Source organism: Bombina bombina, chromosome 2 (genome assembly GCF_027579735.1).
Source record: "Bombina bombina isolate aBomBom1 chromosome 2, aBomBom1.pri, whole genome shotgun sequence".
Classification (NCBI taxonomy): domain Eukaryota; kingdom Metazoa; phylum Chordata; class Amphibia; order Anura; family Bombinatoridae; genus Bombina; species Bombina bombina.
The window spans coordinates 358,891,024-358,910,659 of NC_069500.1; the positions used below are offsets into that span (position 1 = coordinate 358,891,024).

General features: G+C 36.9%; 1 protein-coding gene across 5 annotated transcripts in view; it reads right to left on the reverse strand.

Moving 5' to 3' along the window:
• Nucleotides 1-19,636, reverse strand: part of CLIP1 (CAP-Gly domain containing linker protein 1) — an 868,764-nt gene that overhangs the window by 92,542 nt on the left and 756,586 nt on the right. For 3 of the 5 annotated variants that reach the window (XM_053701760.1, XM_053701761.1, XM_053701758.1), the window contains 5 exons: nt 15,941-19,531; nt 14,842-14,979; nt 14,227-14,333; nt 12,259-12,379; nt 10,729-10,781 (listed from right to left, as the gene is read on the reverse strand). In XM_053701760.1, the coding sequence (XP_053557735.1) occupies nt 10,729-10,781; nt 12,259-12,379; nt 14,227-14,333; nt 14,842-14,979; nt 15,941-19,531 (4,010 nt within the window). The remainder of the gene's footprint in view (nt 1-10,728; nt 10,782-12,258; nt 12,380-14,226; nt 14,334-14,841; nt 14,980-15,940; nt 19,532-19,636) is intronic. The other 2 variants (XM_053701763.1, XM_053701762.1) reach the window with 1 other exon arrangement.

The window sequence follows — 19,636 nt, forward strand, 5'->3', positions numbered from 1 at the left end:
TATATATATATATATATATATATATATATATATATATATATATATATATACACTGTATATTAAAATCCTTTCCCTGGATCCTGTTTCCTCAGTTTACAATTGTCAACCCTGAATGTAGTAGGCGGAATTACACAAAGGAATAGTAGTAACATGATTGTGCAGAAAGCCAATGTGAACATGTTTCATGAATGCTACGTGATTTTGGGTGGCTCAGAAGACGAGTGGTGGGATATTCCATAGCTGTGTAACTTTGAATTTATACTGTTGGTATGGTGCATACTGTAGTAAATGACAAGAACAGGTGGTGTCAAACTTTCTTGCCTTCCTTGGTGGTTGCTTGTAGACAGATTTCATCAGTCAGAATGTTTAAATAAAGACCATATTAATATAGATAACATCTGGAGTCCTTAATAGGAAGCTCCTTAGATGTTTTGTGTTTTGCCACCTCTCTGTATACAACAGAGAGTTACTGTCAAGATCCACCACTGTAGTAAACACTCCCAGAGATACACTTGTATATCACAGAGGACTGTAAACAAAGGTCAGTATTAATGCATCTGCAAGAGATCAGTGCTGGGCTGTATCACTTCATGAGGTTATGCAGTCAGCTTTACAGCACTGCCTAATCTAAGTGACAGGTTCAGGTCTCCACATCCAATTGAAAACCAGATCTTCATCAACCATTGATATCATGAAAGTACAATAAACTCTCCTCCTTGCGCCTTTGCTGGAAATAATCATTCAATTCTTCCTTAAGAGCGAACAGTAACACTTTCACTTTGAAATGGCAATATAAAATGTTTGTGTGATTAATAAAATATTGCAATATATATATATAAAATATATATATACACACACACACAATCATTATTTGTTTTGCCCCATTTTCTCTTAATTTAACTCTGAAATTAAGAGTTTTTAATTCAGAAAATTGGGTGTGCACACTACAGAATTTACAACCCTAACTTTGCCCCATATCTGCCCCTAAACGGCTTCAGCAGACATACGATAATGAACCACAAAACCATGTAGATTTTGCTAACAAAACAATGGCTATCCTTCCCCATACCAGTAACAAGCCTGCATTGGCTCATCCAAATAAGGCAAAAGGTGGATTGATTCTGGCTTTTAAAAAACAGCTGCAGTAAACAAGGTTGCAGCGTCAATTTTAATAGATTACTTTATGCATCTACTGAGACACAAAGGAGACGTTGAAGATGCACTTCAACATAAGGAGTCCAAAATGTCCTTAAAAAGGATACTCACCATCCATTTTATTTCCTGGACTTTACTGGGAAAATTATGTTACCTAGACATTATAAAACATATTCCTGAGAATGTTTTGCAAAGGTACAGTTGGAAACACCAAACCAAAGGTCAACTACATAAAACATTCAAATGATGAATTCCTACACCTTAGTAACACAAAAAGCTCATATGCTATAAGTCTGCATACTGCAGGGCTCTCCCAGCTAAACATTCACTATTATTATTTTGCACAAGCATTAAATTGAGACTTTTCTTAACTCTATAGAGGGTCTTAAATCAATATGAAAGTATTTCATAACTCACAAGAATATACTTTTATCTTATTGCAGTATTTTGAGTCTTTAAAAATGCATATTCTAGTGCTGAGCAAAACAACTTTTTATGTGCGTGGAGGAATAGCTTTGGAACCATCAAAGCAAGTTGTTTTGGTAATGAACAATACTTGAGAATCAATTGTGCACAAACATGCATTCCCTGTAAAATTCCGCATCAATTACAACATTTTAGCCAATTTGTTTTTAATTAAACCCCCCCCCCCCCATAAATTATGCTTACCTGATAATTTAATTTCCTTCTGTATGAGGAGAGTCCACAGCATCATTCCTTACTGTTGGGAAATACTGAACCTGGCCACCAGGAGGAGGCAAAGACACCCCAGCCAAAGGCTTAAAATACTCCCCCCTACTTCCCTCATACCCCAGTCAATGGAATAAGGAACAGTAGTGTAAATGTTAGGGTATGAATGGTGCCGGAAGAGAAAAATAATAATTTTGGTCCGCTCATCAAAGTATACGGCGGGGGCCGTGGACTCTACTCATACAGAATCTGAGGGCACCACAACCTGCAAAACCTTTCTCCCAAAAGCTGCTTCAGCCGAAGCAAAAACGTCAAATTTTTAGAATTTTGAAAAAGTATGTAAGGAGGACCAAGTAGCAGCCTTACAAATCTGATCCATAGTGGCCTGGTTCTTAAAGGCCGAAGAGGAAGCCACCGCTCTAGTGGAATGAGCCGTAATCCTCTGAGGAGGTCTAAGTCCCGCTGATTCATAAGCTAAGCGTATAACACTCCTCAACCAAAAAGATAAGGAAGTCGAAGAAGCCTTCAGACCCTTATGGTTCCGAGAGTAGATAACAAAGAAGAAGTTTGTTTAAAATCCTTAGTAGCTTGAAAATAGAATTTCAAAGCTCAAACCACATCCAAATTATCAAGTAAACGTTCCTTTGAAGAAGAAGGATTAGGACACAAGGAAGGAATCACAATCTCCTGATTGATGTCACGATCAGACACCACCTTAGGAAGAAAACCAAAGTGGGTACGTAGGACAGCCTTATCAGTGTGGAACACCAGATAAGGAAACTCACATTGCAAGACAGCCATTTCAGAAACTCTGCGTGCCGACACAATAGCCAATAGAAAAAGAACCTTCCAGGACAACAATTTAATGTCAATCGAATGCATAGGCTCACACAGAGCCCATTGCAAAAACTTAAGAACAAGATTCAAACACCAAGGTGGAGCATTAGATATGAAAACAGGTCTGATCCTGATCAGAGCCTTAAAGAAGGATTGCACATCAGGGAGCTCTACGAGTCTCTTGTGCATTAAAACAAAAAGGGCCGAAATCTGTCCCGTCAGGGAACTGGCGGAAAGGCCCTTCTCCAGATCCTCCGGGAGAAAGGAAAGAATCCTGGCAGCCTTGACCTTATGACAGGCAACCACGCTCCTCACACCAGAATAAGTAAGCTCTCCACACCTTATGATAGATGCGATGAGTAACAGGCTTACGAGCCTGAATGAGAGTGTCAATAACCTTCTCAGAGAAACCTCTCTTGGCTAAGACTAAGCATTCAATCTCAACGCAGTCAGCCTCAGAGAATCTACATTTTGATGAACAAAAGGACCCTGTTCCAGCAGATCCCTGTGACAAGGTAACTTCCATAGAGATGAGGACATTCCTACCAGGTCCGCGAACCGTATCCTTGGCGGCCACAATGGAGCAATCCGTATCACTGATGCCTGCTCCTGTTTGATGCGGGACACTATGCGAGGAAGAAGCGGTAACACCGGAAAAATGTAAATTAGATTGAACCTCCTCCGTCTGAGGATCCCTGGACCGTGACCCATATCTGGGTAGCTTGGAATTAAGCCGGGACACCATGAGATCTATCTTCGGTGTCCCCGATCTGTTGCAAATCTCCACAAACACCTCGGGATGGAGAGACCATTCCCCGGGATGAAAGGATTGTCTGCTGAGGAAATCCGCTTCCCAGTTGCCCACGCCCGGAATGTGGATCGCTGACAGCGAGCAGTTGTGGGCCTCTGCCCACTCCAAAATTCGAGATACTTCCCTCATTGCTAGGGAGCTCCTCATTCTCCCCTGATGGTTGATGTAAGTCACCGAGGTCATGTTGTCTAATTAGAATCTGATAAACTTGGACAAACCCAAAAGAGGCCAAGCCTTCAGAGCATTGAAGATCGATTGAAGTTCCAAAATGTTGATTGGGAGGAGGAATTCCTCTCGAGTCCATAGGCCCTGTGCCTTCCTGGCACCCCAAACAGCTCCCCATCCTGAGAGACTTGCGTCCGTAGTCAAAATCTCCCAGTATGGTCTCAAGAAGGATGTCCCTTGGGACAGGTGATCTGGACAGAGCCACCAGGAGAGTGATTCTCTTGACCGGTTGTCCAGAGAAATCTGCTGAGACAGATCCGAATGATCGCTGTTCCACTGTCTCAGCATGCACAGCTGAAGTGGTCTGAGATGGAATCTGGCAAAAGGAATGATGTCCATGCTGGACACCATGAGATCTATCACCTCCATACACTGAGCCACAGAGGGCCTTAAGGAGGTCTGGAGGGCAAGACAAGCTGAAGTTAGCTTGTAATGTCTCTAGTCTGTAAGGAATATCCTCATGGATATGGAATCTATTATGTACCAAAGAATTCCACCCTTTTATTGGGAATAAGAGAATTCTTTTCTAAGTTTATCTTCCATCCATGAGATCGAAGAAGAAATAGAAGAGCTTTCGAATGGTCTGCTGCAAGATGACATGATGGAGCTTGAACCAGAATATCGTCCAAGTATGGCGCTACTGCTATACACTTGGTTCTGGTCACTGCAAGCAAGGCCCCTAGAACCTTCGTAATAACTCTTGGAGCAGTAGCTAGACCAAACGGAAGTGCAATAAACTGGAAGTGCTGGCCCAGGAAAGCAAACCTTAGGAACATGAAGTGTTCCTTGTGTATTGGGACGGGAAGGTAAGCATCCTTCAGATCTATCGTGGTCATGAACTGTCCCTCCTGAACTAAGGAAAGGATTGACCTTATCGTCCATAATCGGGCGAAAAGTTCCCTCCTTCTTTGGGACCACAAACAGGTTTGAGTAGTATCGCAGACCTTTTTCTGCAAGATACACCTGGACAATGACTCCCAGGGAGGAAAGATCCCCCACGCACCCTAGAAAGGCCTCTCTCTTTTCTGGCCTTGAAGACAAGTTTGACAAGAGGAATCTGCCCCTGGGTGGATGAGACTTGAAACCTGTCCTGTATCCCTGAGCGATGACCTCCAGGACCCACGGGTCTTGCACGCCCCCAAACCAAGCTTCCGAAAAGAGTGACAGTCTGCCCCCTACAAGATCCAGAGCCGGATCGGGGGCCGCCCCTTCATGCCGACTTTGTCTCAGCGGGCTTCTTGTTCTGCTTGGCTTTATTCCAGGACTGAGACGGCTTCAAAGTCCCCTTGGATTGCTCAGGCTTTGCGGAGGAATGCCGACGTTGAGATTTATCCGAATGAAAGGAACGAAAATTAGGACCTTGTCCTTTAGGTTTGTTCTTCTTAACCTGCGTTAAAAAGGCACCTTTGCCTCCAGTAACCGTAGAAATAATTGAGTCCAGGCCTAGACCAAATGGAATCTTTCCCTTAAATGGGAGGGAAAGAAGTCTTGACTTCAAAGTCATGTCCGCAGACCAGGACTTCAGCCAGAAGAAGAAGAGAAAAATGAAGAACCAATTCTTTCCCATTCATTCTTAATAATGTTCGTCATATTTACAGGAACCGGGAAAGTCTGTGGTACAACCCTGTCCTCGTAGACCTTATATAATTTAGGAATCAAAGGTTCCTCAGGCAATTTAGGTTCTAGAACCTCTAAAGTAGACAAAACTTCTTTTAGCAGAAAGCGTAAATGTTCAATCCTAAATCTAAAGTCTGGTTCCTCCGCAGCTGGAGACTTCGAGGCAGCAGATTCAGACCCAGAAAGAGCACCCTCTGAAGTATCAGAGGCGTCTTCATCATCGGATAATCTTGTATCAAATAAATACAATAAGCTTGTAGATGACCCCTGGGAAGGATAGCAATATTTGACCTTTCACTTGCGTTTAGCAGAGAGAGGTAAAGCACTAAAGGCCGCAGACACTGTCGTTTGTAACTGCTCAGTAAAGTCTGGCGGTAAAAGGGCCCCTCCAGATGGAGGATTAAGAGTGCTACGGGAAGCTGCATGTGTATTGGGAGATGACTGTAGGGTGCGCACCTCATGGGACGGAGACTCCTCAGAGGTGGACGGCTCAGTGGTATCAAACATATTAACTTTCTTTGACATGATTACTTTATCAAGGAATGTGGAACATAATTGAGCAGGCGGGTATACCACGACCTCCTCACAATATAGACAGGTATTAGACTTTAGGCAAAGAGGGAGTACCCTCTTACGCATCTGAATCCCCCATAGCTTGTGCTTATAAAGCAGACTATTGAATAATAAGATAAAACGGCACCTTTGTACCCCCAATGGCTGGGGCACTCACCACCTATGACCTAGGCCAAACAGAGAAACCACTTCTTCTCTAGTAAACCGCACGGTTAGGAAAGAGGAAATCAGTGTGACCACAGCCGGTCACGTGGTGCGCAATGCAGGACCGCCCCTGCTATAGGAAAAAAAGCGCCAAGCCTTTCAGACTGTGCAGCTTCCAAAAACGAAAGTAAAACCTGTACCATTCAACATCTGCCTGAGCCTCATCTCACACATGTCGCAGCATAATCATAATAAAATAAAATTATGTGATTAATCCCCCCTGTCCTAATAATCCCCCTCCAGAGATATTAACCCTTGATTCCATACAGATAAAAGGAGCCATACTGTGACCCTGTCTTCTTGCATTATCATATGTGTATAAAAAATTAAACTATCTTACCGGAATCTATGCCGTAGAACAGAAACACAGCCTCTCAAGTTTGACAGTCTTGTAGCAAAGCTCCTGACATGGACTTGAGTGATGGAAGCAGGCAGTGAAACTTGTCAAAACTGATTGCTTAGGAGCTGTTAATACGAGTCTGGATGGATTCACAGAAAGACTCTCCTTGCATCTCCAGACACTAACATTTGTCAATGCTCTAACTTAGAGGCTGACAAGACTACTTAAAGGGACAGTCAACACCAGATTTTTTGTTGTTTAAAAAGAAAGATAATCCCTTTATTACCCATTCCCCAGTTTTGCATAACCAACACAGTTATATTAATATACTTTTTACCTCTGTGATTACCTTGTATCTAAGCTTCTGCTGACTGCCCCCTTATTTCAGTTCTTTTGACAGACATGCAGTTTAGCCAATCAGTGCTCAGTCCTAGGTCACTTTACGTGCATGAGCTCAATGTTATCTATATGAAACATGTGAAGTAATGCCCTCTAGTGGTCAAAATGTATTCAGATTAGAGGCAGTCTTCAAGGTCTAAGAAATTAGCATATGAACCTCCTGGTTTTAGCTTTCAACTAAGAATACCAAGAGAACAAAGCAAAATTGGTGATAAAAGTAAATTGGGAAGTTGTTTAAAATTGCATGCCCTATTTAAAACATGAAAGTTTTTTTTGGGACTTGACTGTCCCTTTAAAACTCCAGTCCCATTTCGAAGTGTAGATACCCTCCATAAGGAACTACTGTGTATCTTCTGACACTTCTCTGCCAACCTACTGTGACGAAAGGCAAAGAATGACTGGGATATGAGGGAAGTAGAGGGAGCATTTAAGCATTTGGCTGGGGTGTCTTTGCATCCTCCTGGTGGCCAAGTTCAGTATTTCCCAACAGTAAGGAATGATGATGTGGCCTCTCCTCATATTAAGAAGGAAATATATTTTTAATGTGTTCTTAGTGGTATAGAATGTTTTCACTGTAATTAATATTTTAGTACCCATTATTATACATGACAGTATAATTATTATCTTTATCGTCATCATTGTAATTAACTTAAGCGCTAGACCATCATCCTTGATGCCCCAATGAATTTATAATATAAATAATTATGCAGCAGATCATTATTTTTGTTCTGATTTTTCACTGGACTTGTTTGACATGGTATTGCTTCAACACCTTTCTCTTACCAAGTCTTGAGGTATTATTGTTTTCTGCAATAAGCAATATGTAATTATGTTAGTTTATTTAAATTTTGTGTTACTGTTCTTATGCATAATAGGGTTTTCCCTGCGTCCTATCAATCATGGATATGCTCTCATTTTCATAAATGCAATTACAAAAATTAAGAATAAAATAATTACACAGCAAATTAGATGCTGCATTCAGCGCCACTAAAACATGCTCCTGATAGCTTGTTGCACTCTGTTATGTTAGAGTACTTTGTATTCACAAGCTTTTGTATTATAAAGTTTTAAACAAAAGGAAATGCAGCAGACGGGCTAGAATGGAGCTATTAATACAGGTTAGATTAATTACAATAATTAGGTTACAGATTATGTTTGCAGTTAAGTATAATAGGGCTGAAGGTGAAGCATTACAGCATTGTCCCTTTGATATCTATAATATCCATTTAAACTCTCTTAGAACCAGAACAAAATGGTTTATTCCTGAGATTTAACAGAAAAATAACTATCTAGAGTATATCCAGTTTCTTGATCTCTCTCAAACTAATACATTTTAGTGCCATATAATGATCCAGAGATTACTTTCCAGTATGTAATATAAGACCAATTCATGTTTTAGCAGAATCTGGACTTGCTGAATTTCAGGAGTCGCTTATCTGTGATACTGAATATGCTTTTCATTGACCTCTGCTGCTTTTTTTTGCAAATTATGCATGCAATAGTGAATAGTAAATTATCAGTAATATTACTTGGCAGTTACCAGTTCACAAAGTTGCAATGGGTTGAAAATCACATTGTCAGAAACTCCCTTTTACTTGATACCCAACATCAGTGCAAGCACTTTAAAATCATCTAAATAAATATGGCCCTAACACACAAGTCTGGGGTACTGGTGAACCAGTGGTCCAAACCTACCAAAATAAAGATGGGGAAACAAAGTCCTTCTAAAACAAGCTACAGCCAAGAGAATGGTTTCCTGCATTTTTGATTGACCACATGAGGAAACAGAGCAATCAGAGTTGACATATGCAAGCCTGAACCTTCTAGCAAACAATTTTGCATCTATCTCATATGGTTGATTATTGCTGCATAATAGCGTGTATTTTTTATTTTTTTAAACTTGACACCATGTGATCTACTTCTGGTGTTTCAACCTTCTGGAAAATTTCTGAATAAAAGAAAAGAAAAAAGCCTCTCTCGTGGATGTGGAGAATCAAAAAATTTGCTTCAAATATTCTCGAGTCCTGGAATATGAATAGCAGGAGTTGTCAGAGGTTAATTTTAGACAAATTGAGAAACCCCAACCTCTTTCATTACAAACCTATTGCAAATTGCATTATTATGCTGATGTAGGCAACCTCTATCAAAATGAATCCACACTTGATACTGAAAGAGACAAAACCATATCTCTAAAGACTCAACTCACAGTGACCTGGAAATTGAAGTGTGGGAAAGTGAAACTTGGGAAACGGACATGTCCTAGATACATCTTTCATTTGTATGGTGGTGACAATCGAGGTCATTCATACACTTTCGGAAGGTCCTCCAAAATCTGATCCTGAATAATCTTGGGAGCTCTTTGGCCCCATAATTACTACAAGGCTAAACGAATATGGTCATAAGTTTAATATCACAAAAAACTAATCAGTTTCTACTGAAATTACATCAACTCTAGGATAAATGGTATTGCACCAGAGAGTTGAGAAGAGACATACCAAAGCTGATGTTGTCTACTAAAATTACTCGGCTGTCTGAACACTAAACATGGTTGATACTCTGTATCTTAACTCTTTCAGACTAGTCATGTTATTGCATGGTAGCAATCAGCTGTTTTGGCAAATATCATTACTTTAGACATACCGAGACTCAATGCACAAAAAAGAATGACAGAAAACACAAGCACAGAAGCAGCTAAAATAAACTTGCAGAGAAAGCATAGGCTCAGTTGATAGCAAATACATATGCATATAAGCTCTTTCCAAAAAAAGAAAATACCCATATAACCCGCAAACAGGCATGAAAAACACAACATAGTACATCAAAGACTGTGCCTGGAACAGACTGTAAACACTGAGACAAAAGCAAATAGGAGAACATGTACACTGCCTTTTCCTAAAAAAGGTAAACATGCTCTAAAAGTACGGACACAGCAAATCAATAGAATATTCTTGTGTCAAGTAACCTAAGAATATAGCGGCCCAAGTGGCAGCTCTGACACAGGTCACAAGGTGAATGGACACTGCAAAAGCATGGAGCTTTCCTAAGATATGTCACAATATTATTTTTTTATCTCCATAGACTCTTCAGGCTGAAGAGAAACTGTAGCTCAAAATATTAAATATGGGGAAAAATAGCTGCAGGTGGCATGAAGGGGAGGACAATGTTAAATGGTCATAGTACAACACACTAACTAATGGTTCCAGTTGATAAATAATACTTACAGTAAAAGCTATCCTGAATAGGTCTAAATACTAGCATCTTATACTAGGTCACAGTAGAAGAATTTCAGTTCTAATAAATATCCAGGAGCAATTTAAAAGGCTTCATCAACATATATTTTTTATTGACCATTATTAAGTTTTCAAATAAGGTTGGTAAAAACATTGTGTCCCATATGCATGCCCAGCAGGTGACAGGAAGAGGAGTGTCATAGCATTTATCTGCTTTCTCACTATTAAAGAGCAGTGCCTGAAGTCACTCTCCTGTGGATCAAACTTCAATGCACATGCTGGAAGAAAAAAACTCAATTGTTTTAAAAAGAACTACTAGCCATATTTAAAATAGAGAGTCAAATTTCCATTACACATAGATACTTTTTCATCTGGGTGCTGACTCCAGTTATACTTTAATATAGCAAATCATATATGCACTCTGCCAAGCAAATCCACTATTAAATAGCAGTAATGATACATTCAGGATTATGAACTGAAATAGAGCGGTTTAAAAACCATCAGCAATAACCAGATAGTAAAAGCCTTATGTTAGTACAGATGGAAATGAGCTACAAATTTAAAAGAAATGCTCTTTACCTATATTATTATATTTGCATGCCGTATTACTCAGTAATTGTGATTCAAGTTTAGGGGAAAAGCCATACCTCTTTTTCATCTCTAGCAACTGATTATTCAATACTGATCGCTCCTCTTCAAGCTAAATAAAACAAAAGTCGCACATTAAACACAAATTTACTACATTTACACACATATGTGGACTAGTACAAGACATGTTTAATTACCTACGTATAAATGACCGAAAGACCCTAAAGTAATCAGAAAACTGATTACTCTGAAATATTGTTAAAATGTATCGCACTATCCGCTTAAGTAGATCAAGCTAAGCAGGTGGCTAATCCTTTCTGACTTTTGAGGCACTGATGGACAGTTCTGGCTGTGTGCTTAACCCCCTTTCTGACTTTATCTACAATAAATATTTTAAACCATAGATCATTTGTCATTCCTAATTAAAGATGATGTATGTGTGTAATTTAATCTAGTATATGTTTACCTGAAGGACAAAAATAATCTTCTACAATACAATCATTTAAATGAAAATCTTGTTTAAAGATCAACAGCAAACTACAAAAATAAAAAAATGTATATATGTATGAAAATGCATGGCTCCGAAAAACATAGAAATCTATAAAATTGCTGTAGTCACATTTAATGTGCTTGTTGCAAGCCAAAAATAGTAACTTCATTCCAACAGCCTGCTTACACCCACACAGAGGAAGACTTATGAGTATATCAGCAGTATCAGAGAAAAATGTCTATGCCCTGTTTTATATATAATGTGGTGAAGATAAGAACAGAGGTTTGTTTGTTAAGAAGCATTTCAATAAAATGTGGGTCAAAGTTTTAAGCCTTTAACAATAAGTTTAGCTACATGTCTAAATCATATATTATTTTACATTGTGCTTTAGATGTCATAAATGACCATCAGCTATTGGATATTTTACTATGATGAACAACCCATTAAAATTAATTACAGATAATTCTGAGTTTTTCTGCAGGTTATTCTGATCTACCAGCTTAAACACGAGGCTTTTATTCAAGACGAAAATTATTCTGAACTATAAACTATGCATTTTTTGTATATACTATCAATGCATATAATGAATACATTTATTATAAAGTATTAACAGATTTACTCAAATCTCTATTTCATGCAAAACTGGGCTATGTCACAAATAACTTAAATTCTTTAAAAAATGGTTATTTTTGAGCAGTAAACTGAATAGATAATTTCCATAGTAAATTATACTGATTTTATAGATTTAAAAAGTGTTAAACCGCAGCAGAATATTTATACAAAAGTGCACTTCTAAGTAAGCATTGGATTCAATACAATTTAGACATTATGTATACATATTAACAACCTTAACCAGCAACACATATACAAATTAAAATATTAAGTTAAAGTACTTTCCTTACAAAAAAAAAAACACCCAACAAAGTGTTCAAAGTGTTGATCAATCATTTATCATCAAATCACCTGGCTGGCAATATTAAATCTTTGTAGTACATAAAAAAACATTTAATCAAGCAACAATAGATTGCAAAGAAGCAAAAACTGGCAGTAACTGTTTCACCCAGAAAATGCAACAGGCAGAAAGTATACAGTTACCAACCTTTTGGTTAGTTGTGACCTCCTCCCTGCTCCTTCCAAGCTCCTCAGCAAGTTTGAGGTTCTCTTCCTGCAGAGCTTCTAACTGCTGGGACTTATGTTCAGCTGCAAGCCTAAGCTCTTCCCTGCAAGGGCAATGAGCACCGTGTGTTACTATGGAAACACGACAGGCAAGAAAAACTGTGGGATAAAATCAGGTTCACAGCTTGACAAAATACATTCCTGTCACATGATTTATATAATCTGATGCACAGCACATTTGACACAGATGTTATGAAATACCTTTTGTAAGTTATACCTGTAGAACTTAACTAGCAAACACTGACTGACAGCATTCAGGGCCCATGCTTAATCAGCTTTTCCTATATTCTGTAGAATGTAGAACTCCCTTAGCTTATTGTGACTCTTTTAGATATAGGTCAGTCCTTTCAGTACCTAATACATCTACTATATTAGTCTCTACCAGCTTTTCTTGAAATTCATCATAAATGCTGTTCTACTTGTATTTCATAGCACAGCACTCAGGTCTGCAACCATAGAGCTTCAGCTCTTAGTTTTTTATTGTAACATTCTGTTTCTCTGCCAAATATCCCTCTTATAATATTTATTTTTAATGTGGATGCAGGAGCAATAGGAGCTATCAGAGTCTACATCACTTAAGCCATCCTATATAATAAAAGGCCAGGTATGTTTGTCCGATGCAGTCATGCGCAGTAGAGACTGCGTAAGACAAACATACCTGGCCTTAACCCCTTTACGACCAGCGCCGATGCGCAGTAGAGACTGCGCTGGTCGTTAAGCCCTTAAGGTCCAGCTTAGTACCCTGTACGACTCTGCAGTCCTGGGCCTCTCTCTGTCTTGATCTCGCTAAAAGTAGCGATATCACACTATTTCTGCATGCCCCACAAGTGGGGAAGTGAAGAAATAGACATACAGAGGCACCGACACTCTGTGTCCCTCTCTGCATCAGGCAGCGGTGGTGCTGATCGTTGGTGGCGTAGGAGGGAGGCAGGTGGTCGGCCCATCGTTGGAGGGGGGCAGGTGGGACTGCTGCACTTAAACATTTTGGCCCGTGTACACGGTCTTTAGCACTAGTTAAATATAAAATAACAAGGAGGAATCTGTTGATTGGCACAGGAGAGCCAGGCTGGAGAACTGCTTTATATGTGCAATGGAGTTATGTGTTCATCTACAGAAATACTTTCAATACTTTAGTGATACAGCCTCGATTCCTAATAAATATGCAGCACAGGAGATGGAACAAACTTAGATGTTGCAAATCCAAAATACAGTAATTATGTGAAAATGTATATTGTTTTATCTTTTTATAATGCCATAGTTCAAGTTTCATCATTTTGCCATGCATTTCAATTTGTATATTAAAGGGACATTGCATTGCACAATACAGTGGGGGCAAATTGCAAACCAACTGTGCAATATGCACTTCATAAAAAAAATAAAAAAGCTGCTTTAACTTTTTATTTAAACTTTAAAAGCATAACATGAAGATATACAAGTTGCCAGCCTGTCAATCAAGCACATATGCTATCAATTTGGAAAATTATGCCAATCTCCAAGTTAAAAAGGCTAAGCAGCCTTTAATGAAAAATATATTGCAAGAGACATTACAGTTAAAGGATGTTCATTTTAGCATATTAAACTACTTAAAACATTACAACAAATAATCGAGACGTTAAGCATACTATAAGGTCTATCATTTTAAATGGTATGTGTAGGAGAGAAGCTTTACTTTTTAGATACTCCATATTTGTGCTTTATATGCCACGTTATCCATGAAAAACGTACATGTACTTTATACACAGCCAATGTAAAATAAAATAAATCAACATATATATATATATTCATGCTGAATCATTATATAGAAATAATTGTTTTTATCAATTGCTTAGCAAAACTGCTACTTAATTAAGACAATAGCCCTGGTGCTGGGTTTTAGAATAAAAATACTTACAATTCCTTTTTTAATGTTTCAGTTTTTCTACATTCTCCCTTAAGAAGTTCTGCAGTCTTGTTTACTTGGTCTGCGGCTGAAAAATGTTGCTTTTTGAGGCTATCCAACTGAAAAAAAAAATGTTAATTCTGATTCTTAAATTCACTGTCACAACCTGCAATCTTTGGATAGCTATCTGTATGCATTCTCGTTGCATTATGAGGCTTGTAGATTTAACAGTTTGTTTTAATCGCTCAGCAATGCTGCGGATTAAGCACAGAACTGGTAATCCTACATCATTCTAATTGTAATTACTACTATATATTCTCCATGCAATTCAGTGGTTACTACTGGTATTCTATCTACTAATACTCCGTTAAATTACCATAAGTCTCTGACAATTATTTAATGTACATCATTTTACATTTTGGAAGATAAAAATTTAAACTATTACACTAAATAAACATTTAATTGATAAAAAGCCTGTCTTCCATATCCCCTTAAAACAACTCTTTAAAATAAGTTTTAGAAACAGGTAAAGTTACGTTAGACTAAGGGGGGAAAAAAACTTGTTAAATTTTATATTCTTAAAATAATAATTAAAGAAATAAATAAAACAAAAACAAAGATACTTACTTCCTGTTGCAGCTCTGTAAGACGTTTTTCTAGCTCTTCCTGTGCTGTAAGTGCCTTTGCCTTTTCTTCTAATAAGTTATTTTTTTCGGCAGTGATCTTTTCAACAATTTGGAAGGCTTCTTCAGCCATCTGACAAACCTATGATTATTAACATATGATAATGAAATTTGTTAATAAGTCTTACCTAGTTTAACCTTATTCAGCCAAAAACGTGCAACATGTATTATGATTTAAGGAAGAAATTAATTAAATTATAACAAATTACACAACGTGCTCATTACTTCCCATATTCCAGATTTTACAAATTGCCTTCAAACATAAAAGGTCACAGAAGGGAAATGTTCTACTAAGTTGATTCACAGATCCATGCATAATTTAAAAGCTTCCTCCTCTATATTTTGCATTATGCTTTGCCCAGTTTCCTTGTTGGAATCAATGGTATACAATTACTTAAGATCACAATAGATTATAAGCATTTTAAATGTATATTCTGTGAAAGGGTAAATAAAAAAATATCTGAATACCTACATATTCATTCATGCTTCAGACAATAGTCGGTTATTCTGTTAAGTTCAGTATTTTTTGGCATATAAGACGTGTTTTATGTTAACTAAAAAAATTAGTAATTAAAATGCCATATTCCAAAAACATACAGCTTTATTGTACTTACGCCATTTCATAAAAATTGTGCATGTGTATATTCCAACCTGTCTTATATGCTAAAAAACACAGAGGTAACTGTGATTAAAAATAAAATTATACAACAAACAAAATACTGCTTTTTAAATTATTTTTGCTCTCTCGTATAGAACATCTGACATTTAAGCACAATATGGCTAGATTATATAATACATAATCATTATTTTGAATTTGTAGAATTCAGTCCATACATTTGTTGGATTATTTTTATGCACAGTTACAAACTTTTTTTCCCCCTGACTCTAAAACAAAACAAATCGTAAAATAAAAAATGTGCAAATGTGAGGAGATGCAAACAATGAGGTGAAAATCATGCAATTGATTGTGCAAATACCATTATCCCCAGAAATTAGTGCTCAAGGTTAGTAGCTTAATTGGGTTCACCTAACAAGTTTGATACCTCTTTATTTTTTGCTTCTGTATTGTTTCGAAGAGTCTCATGTTCACTAAACGTTTTCATCATTTCTTCCTTTTCACTCTTCATATTCTGACTCTGTTCTTCAAGTTGCTGAACAAGGGCTGATAGTTCTTGATTGGTTCTAGTTAACGACCCTGCTTCTTTAGAAAGCTTTTCATAATCTTTAGCAGAAATGTCCTTCTCTTTTAAAATATTGGAATTTGTTTCCAATAGGTTTACTTGAGCAGACATTAAGTCAGAATTTTCTTTAAGCAACTTTTCAACCTCCGATTCTTTAGTATCATAGTTGCTGCTAACTTGGTCCAACATTTCAGATATACTGTTGACCTTTTCCTGAAGTTCTATTTTTGAACTACTTAATAACTCAATCTCTTGTTTAAGATCTTCAATATTAGATAAAAGACAATTATTCTGAACTTCTAAACTCTCCTTTTCCTTAACAACAATATTTATGCTATTCTCTATAGATTCCTTCTGCTCTGACATATTTTGATTCTCAGAGAGAAGCTGTTTATTCTGGAGTTCAAAATGTTCTCGTTCTTCAATGACCAAATTAAGCTGGCTTTGAAGGTCTTTATTTTTAAGCATTAGCGTCTCTTTTTCAGTTACAAACATTGCTCTTTCTTCTATTAATCTTTGTTCAAAATTTTTAAAACTGATATTCAGTTCCTGGCATTTTTCTTGTAAGCTATCTCTGTCATTCGCTAAAAGTTCCTTATCATTACAACATTTGTTAAATTCCTCCAACAGAGAGTTTTTTTCTTGAAAAATTTTGGCTTGCTCGGATTCTAAAACAGATTTTTCTTTCTGAGTATGTTCTAATAATGAGGAGAGATTTTCTTTCATTCTAGTAAGTTCTTCGGTTTCTTTTGTTAACGTGATCATCTTGGCATTAACAGATTCAAGCTCTTCTAAGAGATTAATCTTTTCCTGGCCCAACAAAGTATTTGATGTATGAGCTAGTTCATATTTAGCTTTAAAATCTGTCAATTCATTAAAAATTAACTGATCTTTAGACTGGAGCTCACTGTATTTTATTTTCAATTCAGTTCTCTCCTCTGATACTAGATTAAATTGTTTTTCTAGATCCAATAACTTTACACCGATTAAATCCTTCTCATTTTTCAGGTTATTTATCCCTTCTTTCATCTCCTTTTGTGTAAAATCTGCCTCCTCAAACATTTTTTGATACTTCATTGTAACCTCTTCGTTTTGTTTTATGAGGACATCTTTTTCAGCCAGTAGTTTCCTTTCCGATGCAAGCAGTTCCTCTTTCTCTTGCAGCAAAGTGACACGTTCAGAATCGGTAACACTTCTACTTGTCTTGATTTCTTCAAGCAACTTGTAGAGACTTTCTTTGGTGTTTTGAAGCTCTTTATTGTCTTGGGCTGATCTTGCAAGATCATTTTTTATACCATCTAACTCTGCTGCTAATCCATTATATTCAACTGCCATCTTCTCTTTTTCTTGAATTAAGTTTACTATTTGTGTATTTAAATCCTTATTTTTCAACAAAAGTTGCTCCTTTTCATTATTAAGGTCCTTAATTGTCTTAATAAAACCATCACTATCACTAGCTAAATTAGACAACCTATTCTCAAGCTCAGTACATTTTACTTGAAAAGACTCCTTTTCTATTCTGAGTGCAGCTAATTCATTGGTAAGATTTATTTGCTCATGTGCAAGCTCCTCTTTTGATTGCTGAAGCTTTTCAATGATGTCATCTTTCCCTTTAGCAGCCAACGTATATCCATCTATGAGGTTTTTATGATACTCTTCTATATCACTTTTTTCTTTTTCAATTCGTGCAGATGTAATAAGTAATTCATCCTTGCAGGTCAAAAGCCCTGTTTTTTCTTTGGTTAACTGTTCAAGCTGTGTTTGAATTTCAGCTAGTTCTACTGATAAGACCTCTTTATCTTTACTTAAACTTTCTAACACAGAGTTTAATTCATTCTGCTTTGACAACAAATCTTCCTTTTCACAGTTTTGTTCTGTAGTTGTTTTTAATAGACTCTCTTTTTCATTAACTAAAACACTTATCTTACTTTCAAGATCCATACATTTACTTAAAGCAGATTCTTTTTCAGCCAGTAGTTTCCTTTCCGATGCAAGCAGTTCCTCTTTCTCTTGCAGCAAAGTGACACGTTCAGAATCGGTAACACTTCTACTTGTTTTGATTTCTTCAAGCAACTTGTAGAGACTTTCTTTGGTGTTCTGAAGCTCTTTATTGTCTTGGGCTGATCTTGCAAGATCATTTTTTATACCAGCTAACTCTGCTGCTAAATCATTATATTCAACTGCCATCTTTTCTTTTTCTTGAATTAAGTTTACTATTTGTGTATTTAAATCCTTATTTTTCAGTAAAAGTTGCTCCTTTTCATTATTAAGGTCCTTAATTATCTTCATGAAACCATCACTATCACTAGCTAAATTAGACAACCTATTTTCAAGCTCAGTACATTTTACTTGAAAAGACTCCTTTTCTATTCTGAGTGCAGCTAATTCATTGGTAAGATTTATTTGCTCATGTGCAACCTCCTCTATTGACTGCTGAAGCTTTTCAATGATGTCATCTTTCCCTTTAGCAGCCAACGTATATCCATCTATGAGGTTTTTATGATACTCTTCTATATCACTTTTTTCTTTTTCAATCTTTGCAGATGTAATAAGTAATTCATCCTTGCAGGTCAAAAGCCCTGTTTTTTCTTTGGCTAACTGTTCAAGCTGTATTTGAATTTCCGCTAGTTCAACTGATAAGACCTCTTTTTCTTTATTTAAACTTTCTAACACAGAGTTTAATTCATTCTGCTTTGACAACAAATCTTCCTTTTCACGGTTTTGTTCTGTAGTTGTTTTTAATAGACTCTCTTTTTCATTAACTAAAACACTTATCTTACTTTCCAAATTCATACATTTACTTAAAGCAGATTCTTTTTCAGTATTAAGCACACAGATTTCATCTTCCAACTTTCCATGCTTCATTTCCATCTCTTTGTTAGTGTTCTTTAGCATTTCAATAATTTCATCTTTTTCTTTCGCAATAATTATTTTTTCGTCAGTTAATTTGTTCTGAAAAAATTGCATTTCTTGCTCCTTGTTTTGAAGTTCCATAAAATTTGCAAACAAATCCTCCTTGCACTGCTTAAGTTCTTTAAAATCAGAATCCAATGTAGTCACAGAAGACTGCAAGTCTTCATTGTCCAAAGTCATCTTCAATAATTCATGTCTGGCATTATCCAAATCAGATATTAGCTTTTCTTTCTCGGAAGCTATTAAGTCCTTAGTGATGTTTAGGGTGTGGTATTTATTCTCTAATTCTTGTTTCTCATTTAAAAGGCTGTCATTTGCAACTTTTAACTCTTCAGTTTGTGAGAATAACATACTTTGATCTTGCTGCAACACTTTGGTTCTGAATTCAAATTCTAAAAGTTGTGACTGAAGTGAGTCATTCCCTAATTTTAAGGTACTTGTCTCTTGGGCCAGAGTGTCTCTGTCCAATGTTAAGACCCTTATCTCTTCAGTTAAGCATTCAATGTGTTTCCTTGTAGAGTCTAGCTCAATGGTTAGGGACTATAAGGACAAAGTTGGGAAGAATGAAAACAAAAATGAGGTCAAGCGGTAAAATGTAAAGGTGGATAAAGCATACATTTTACTATTATATGTATGATTTGACAC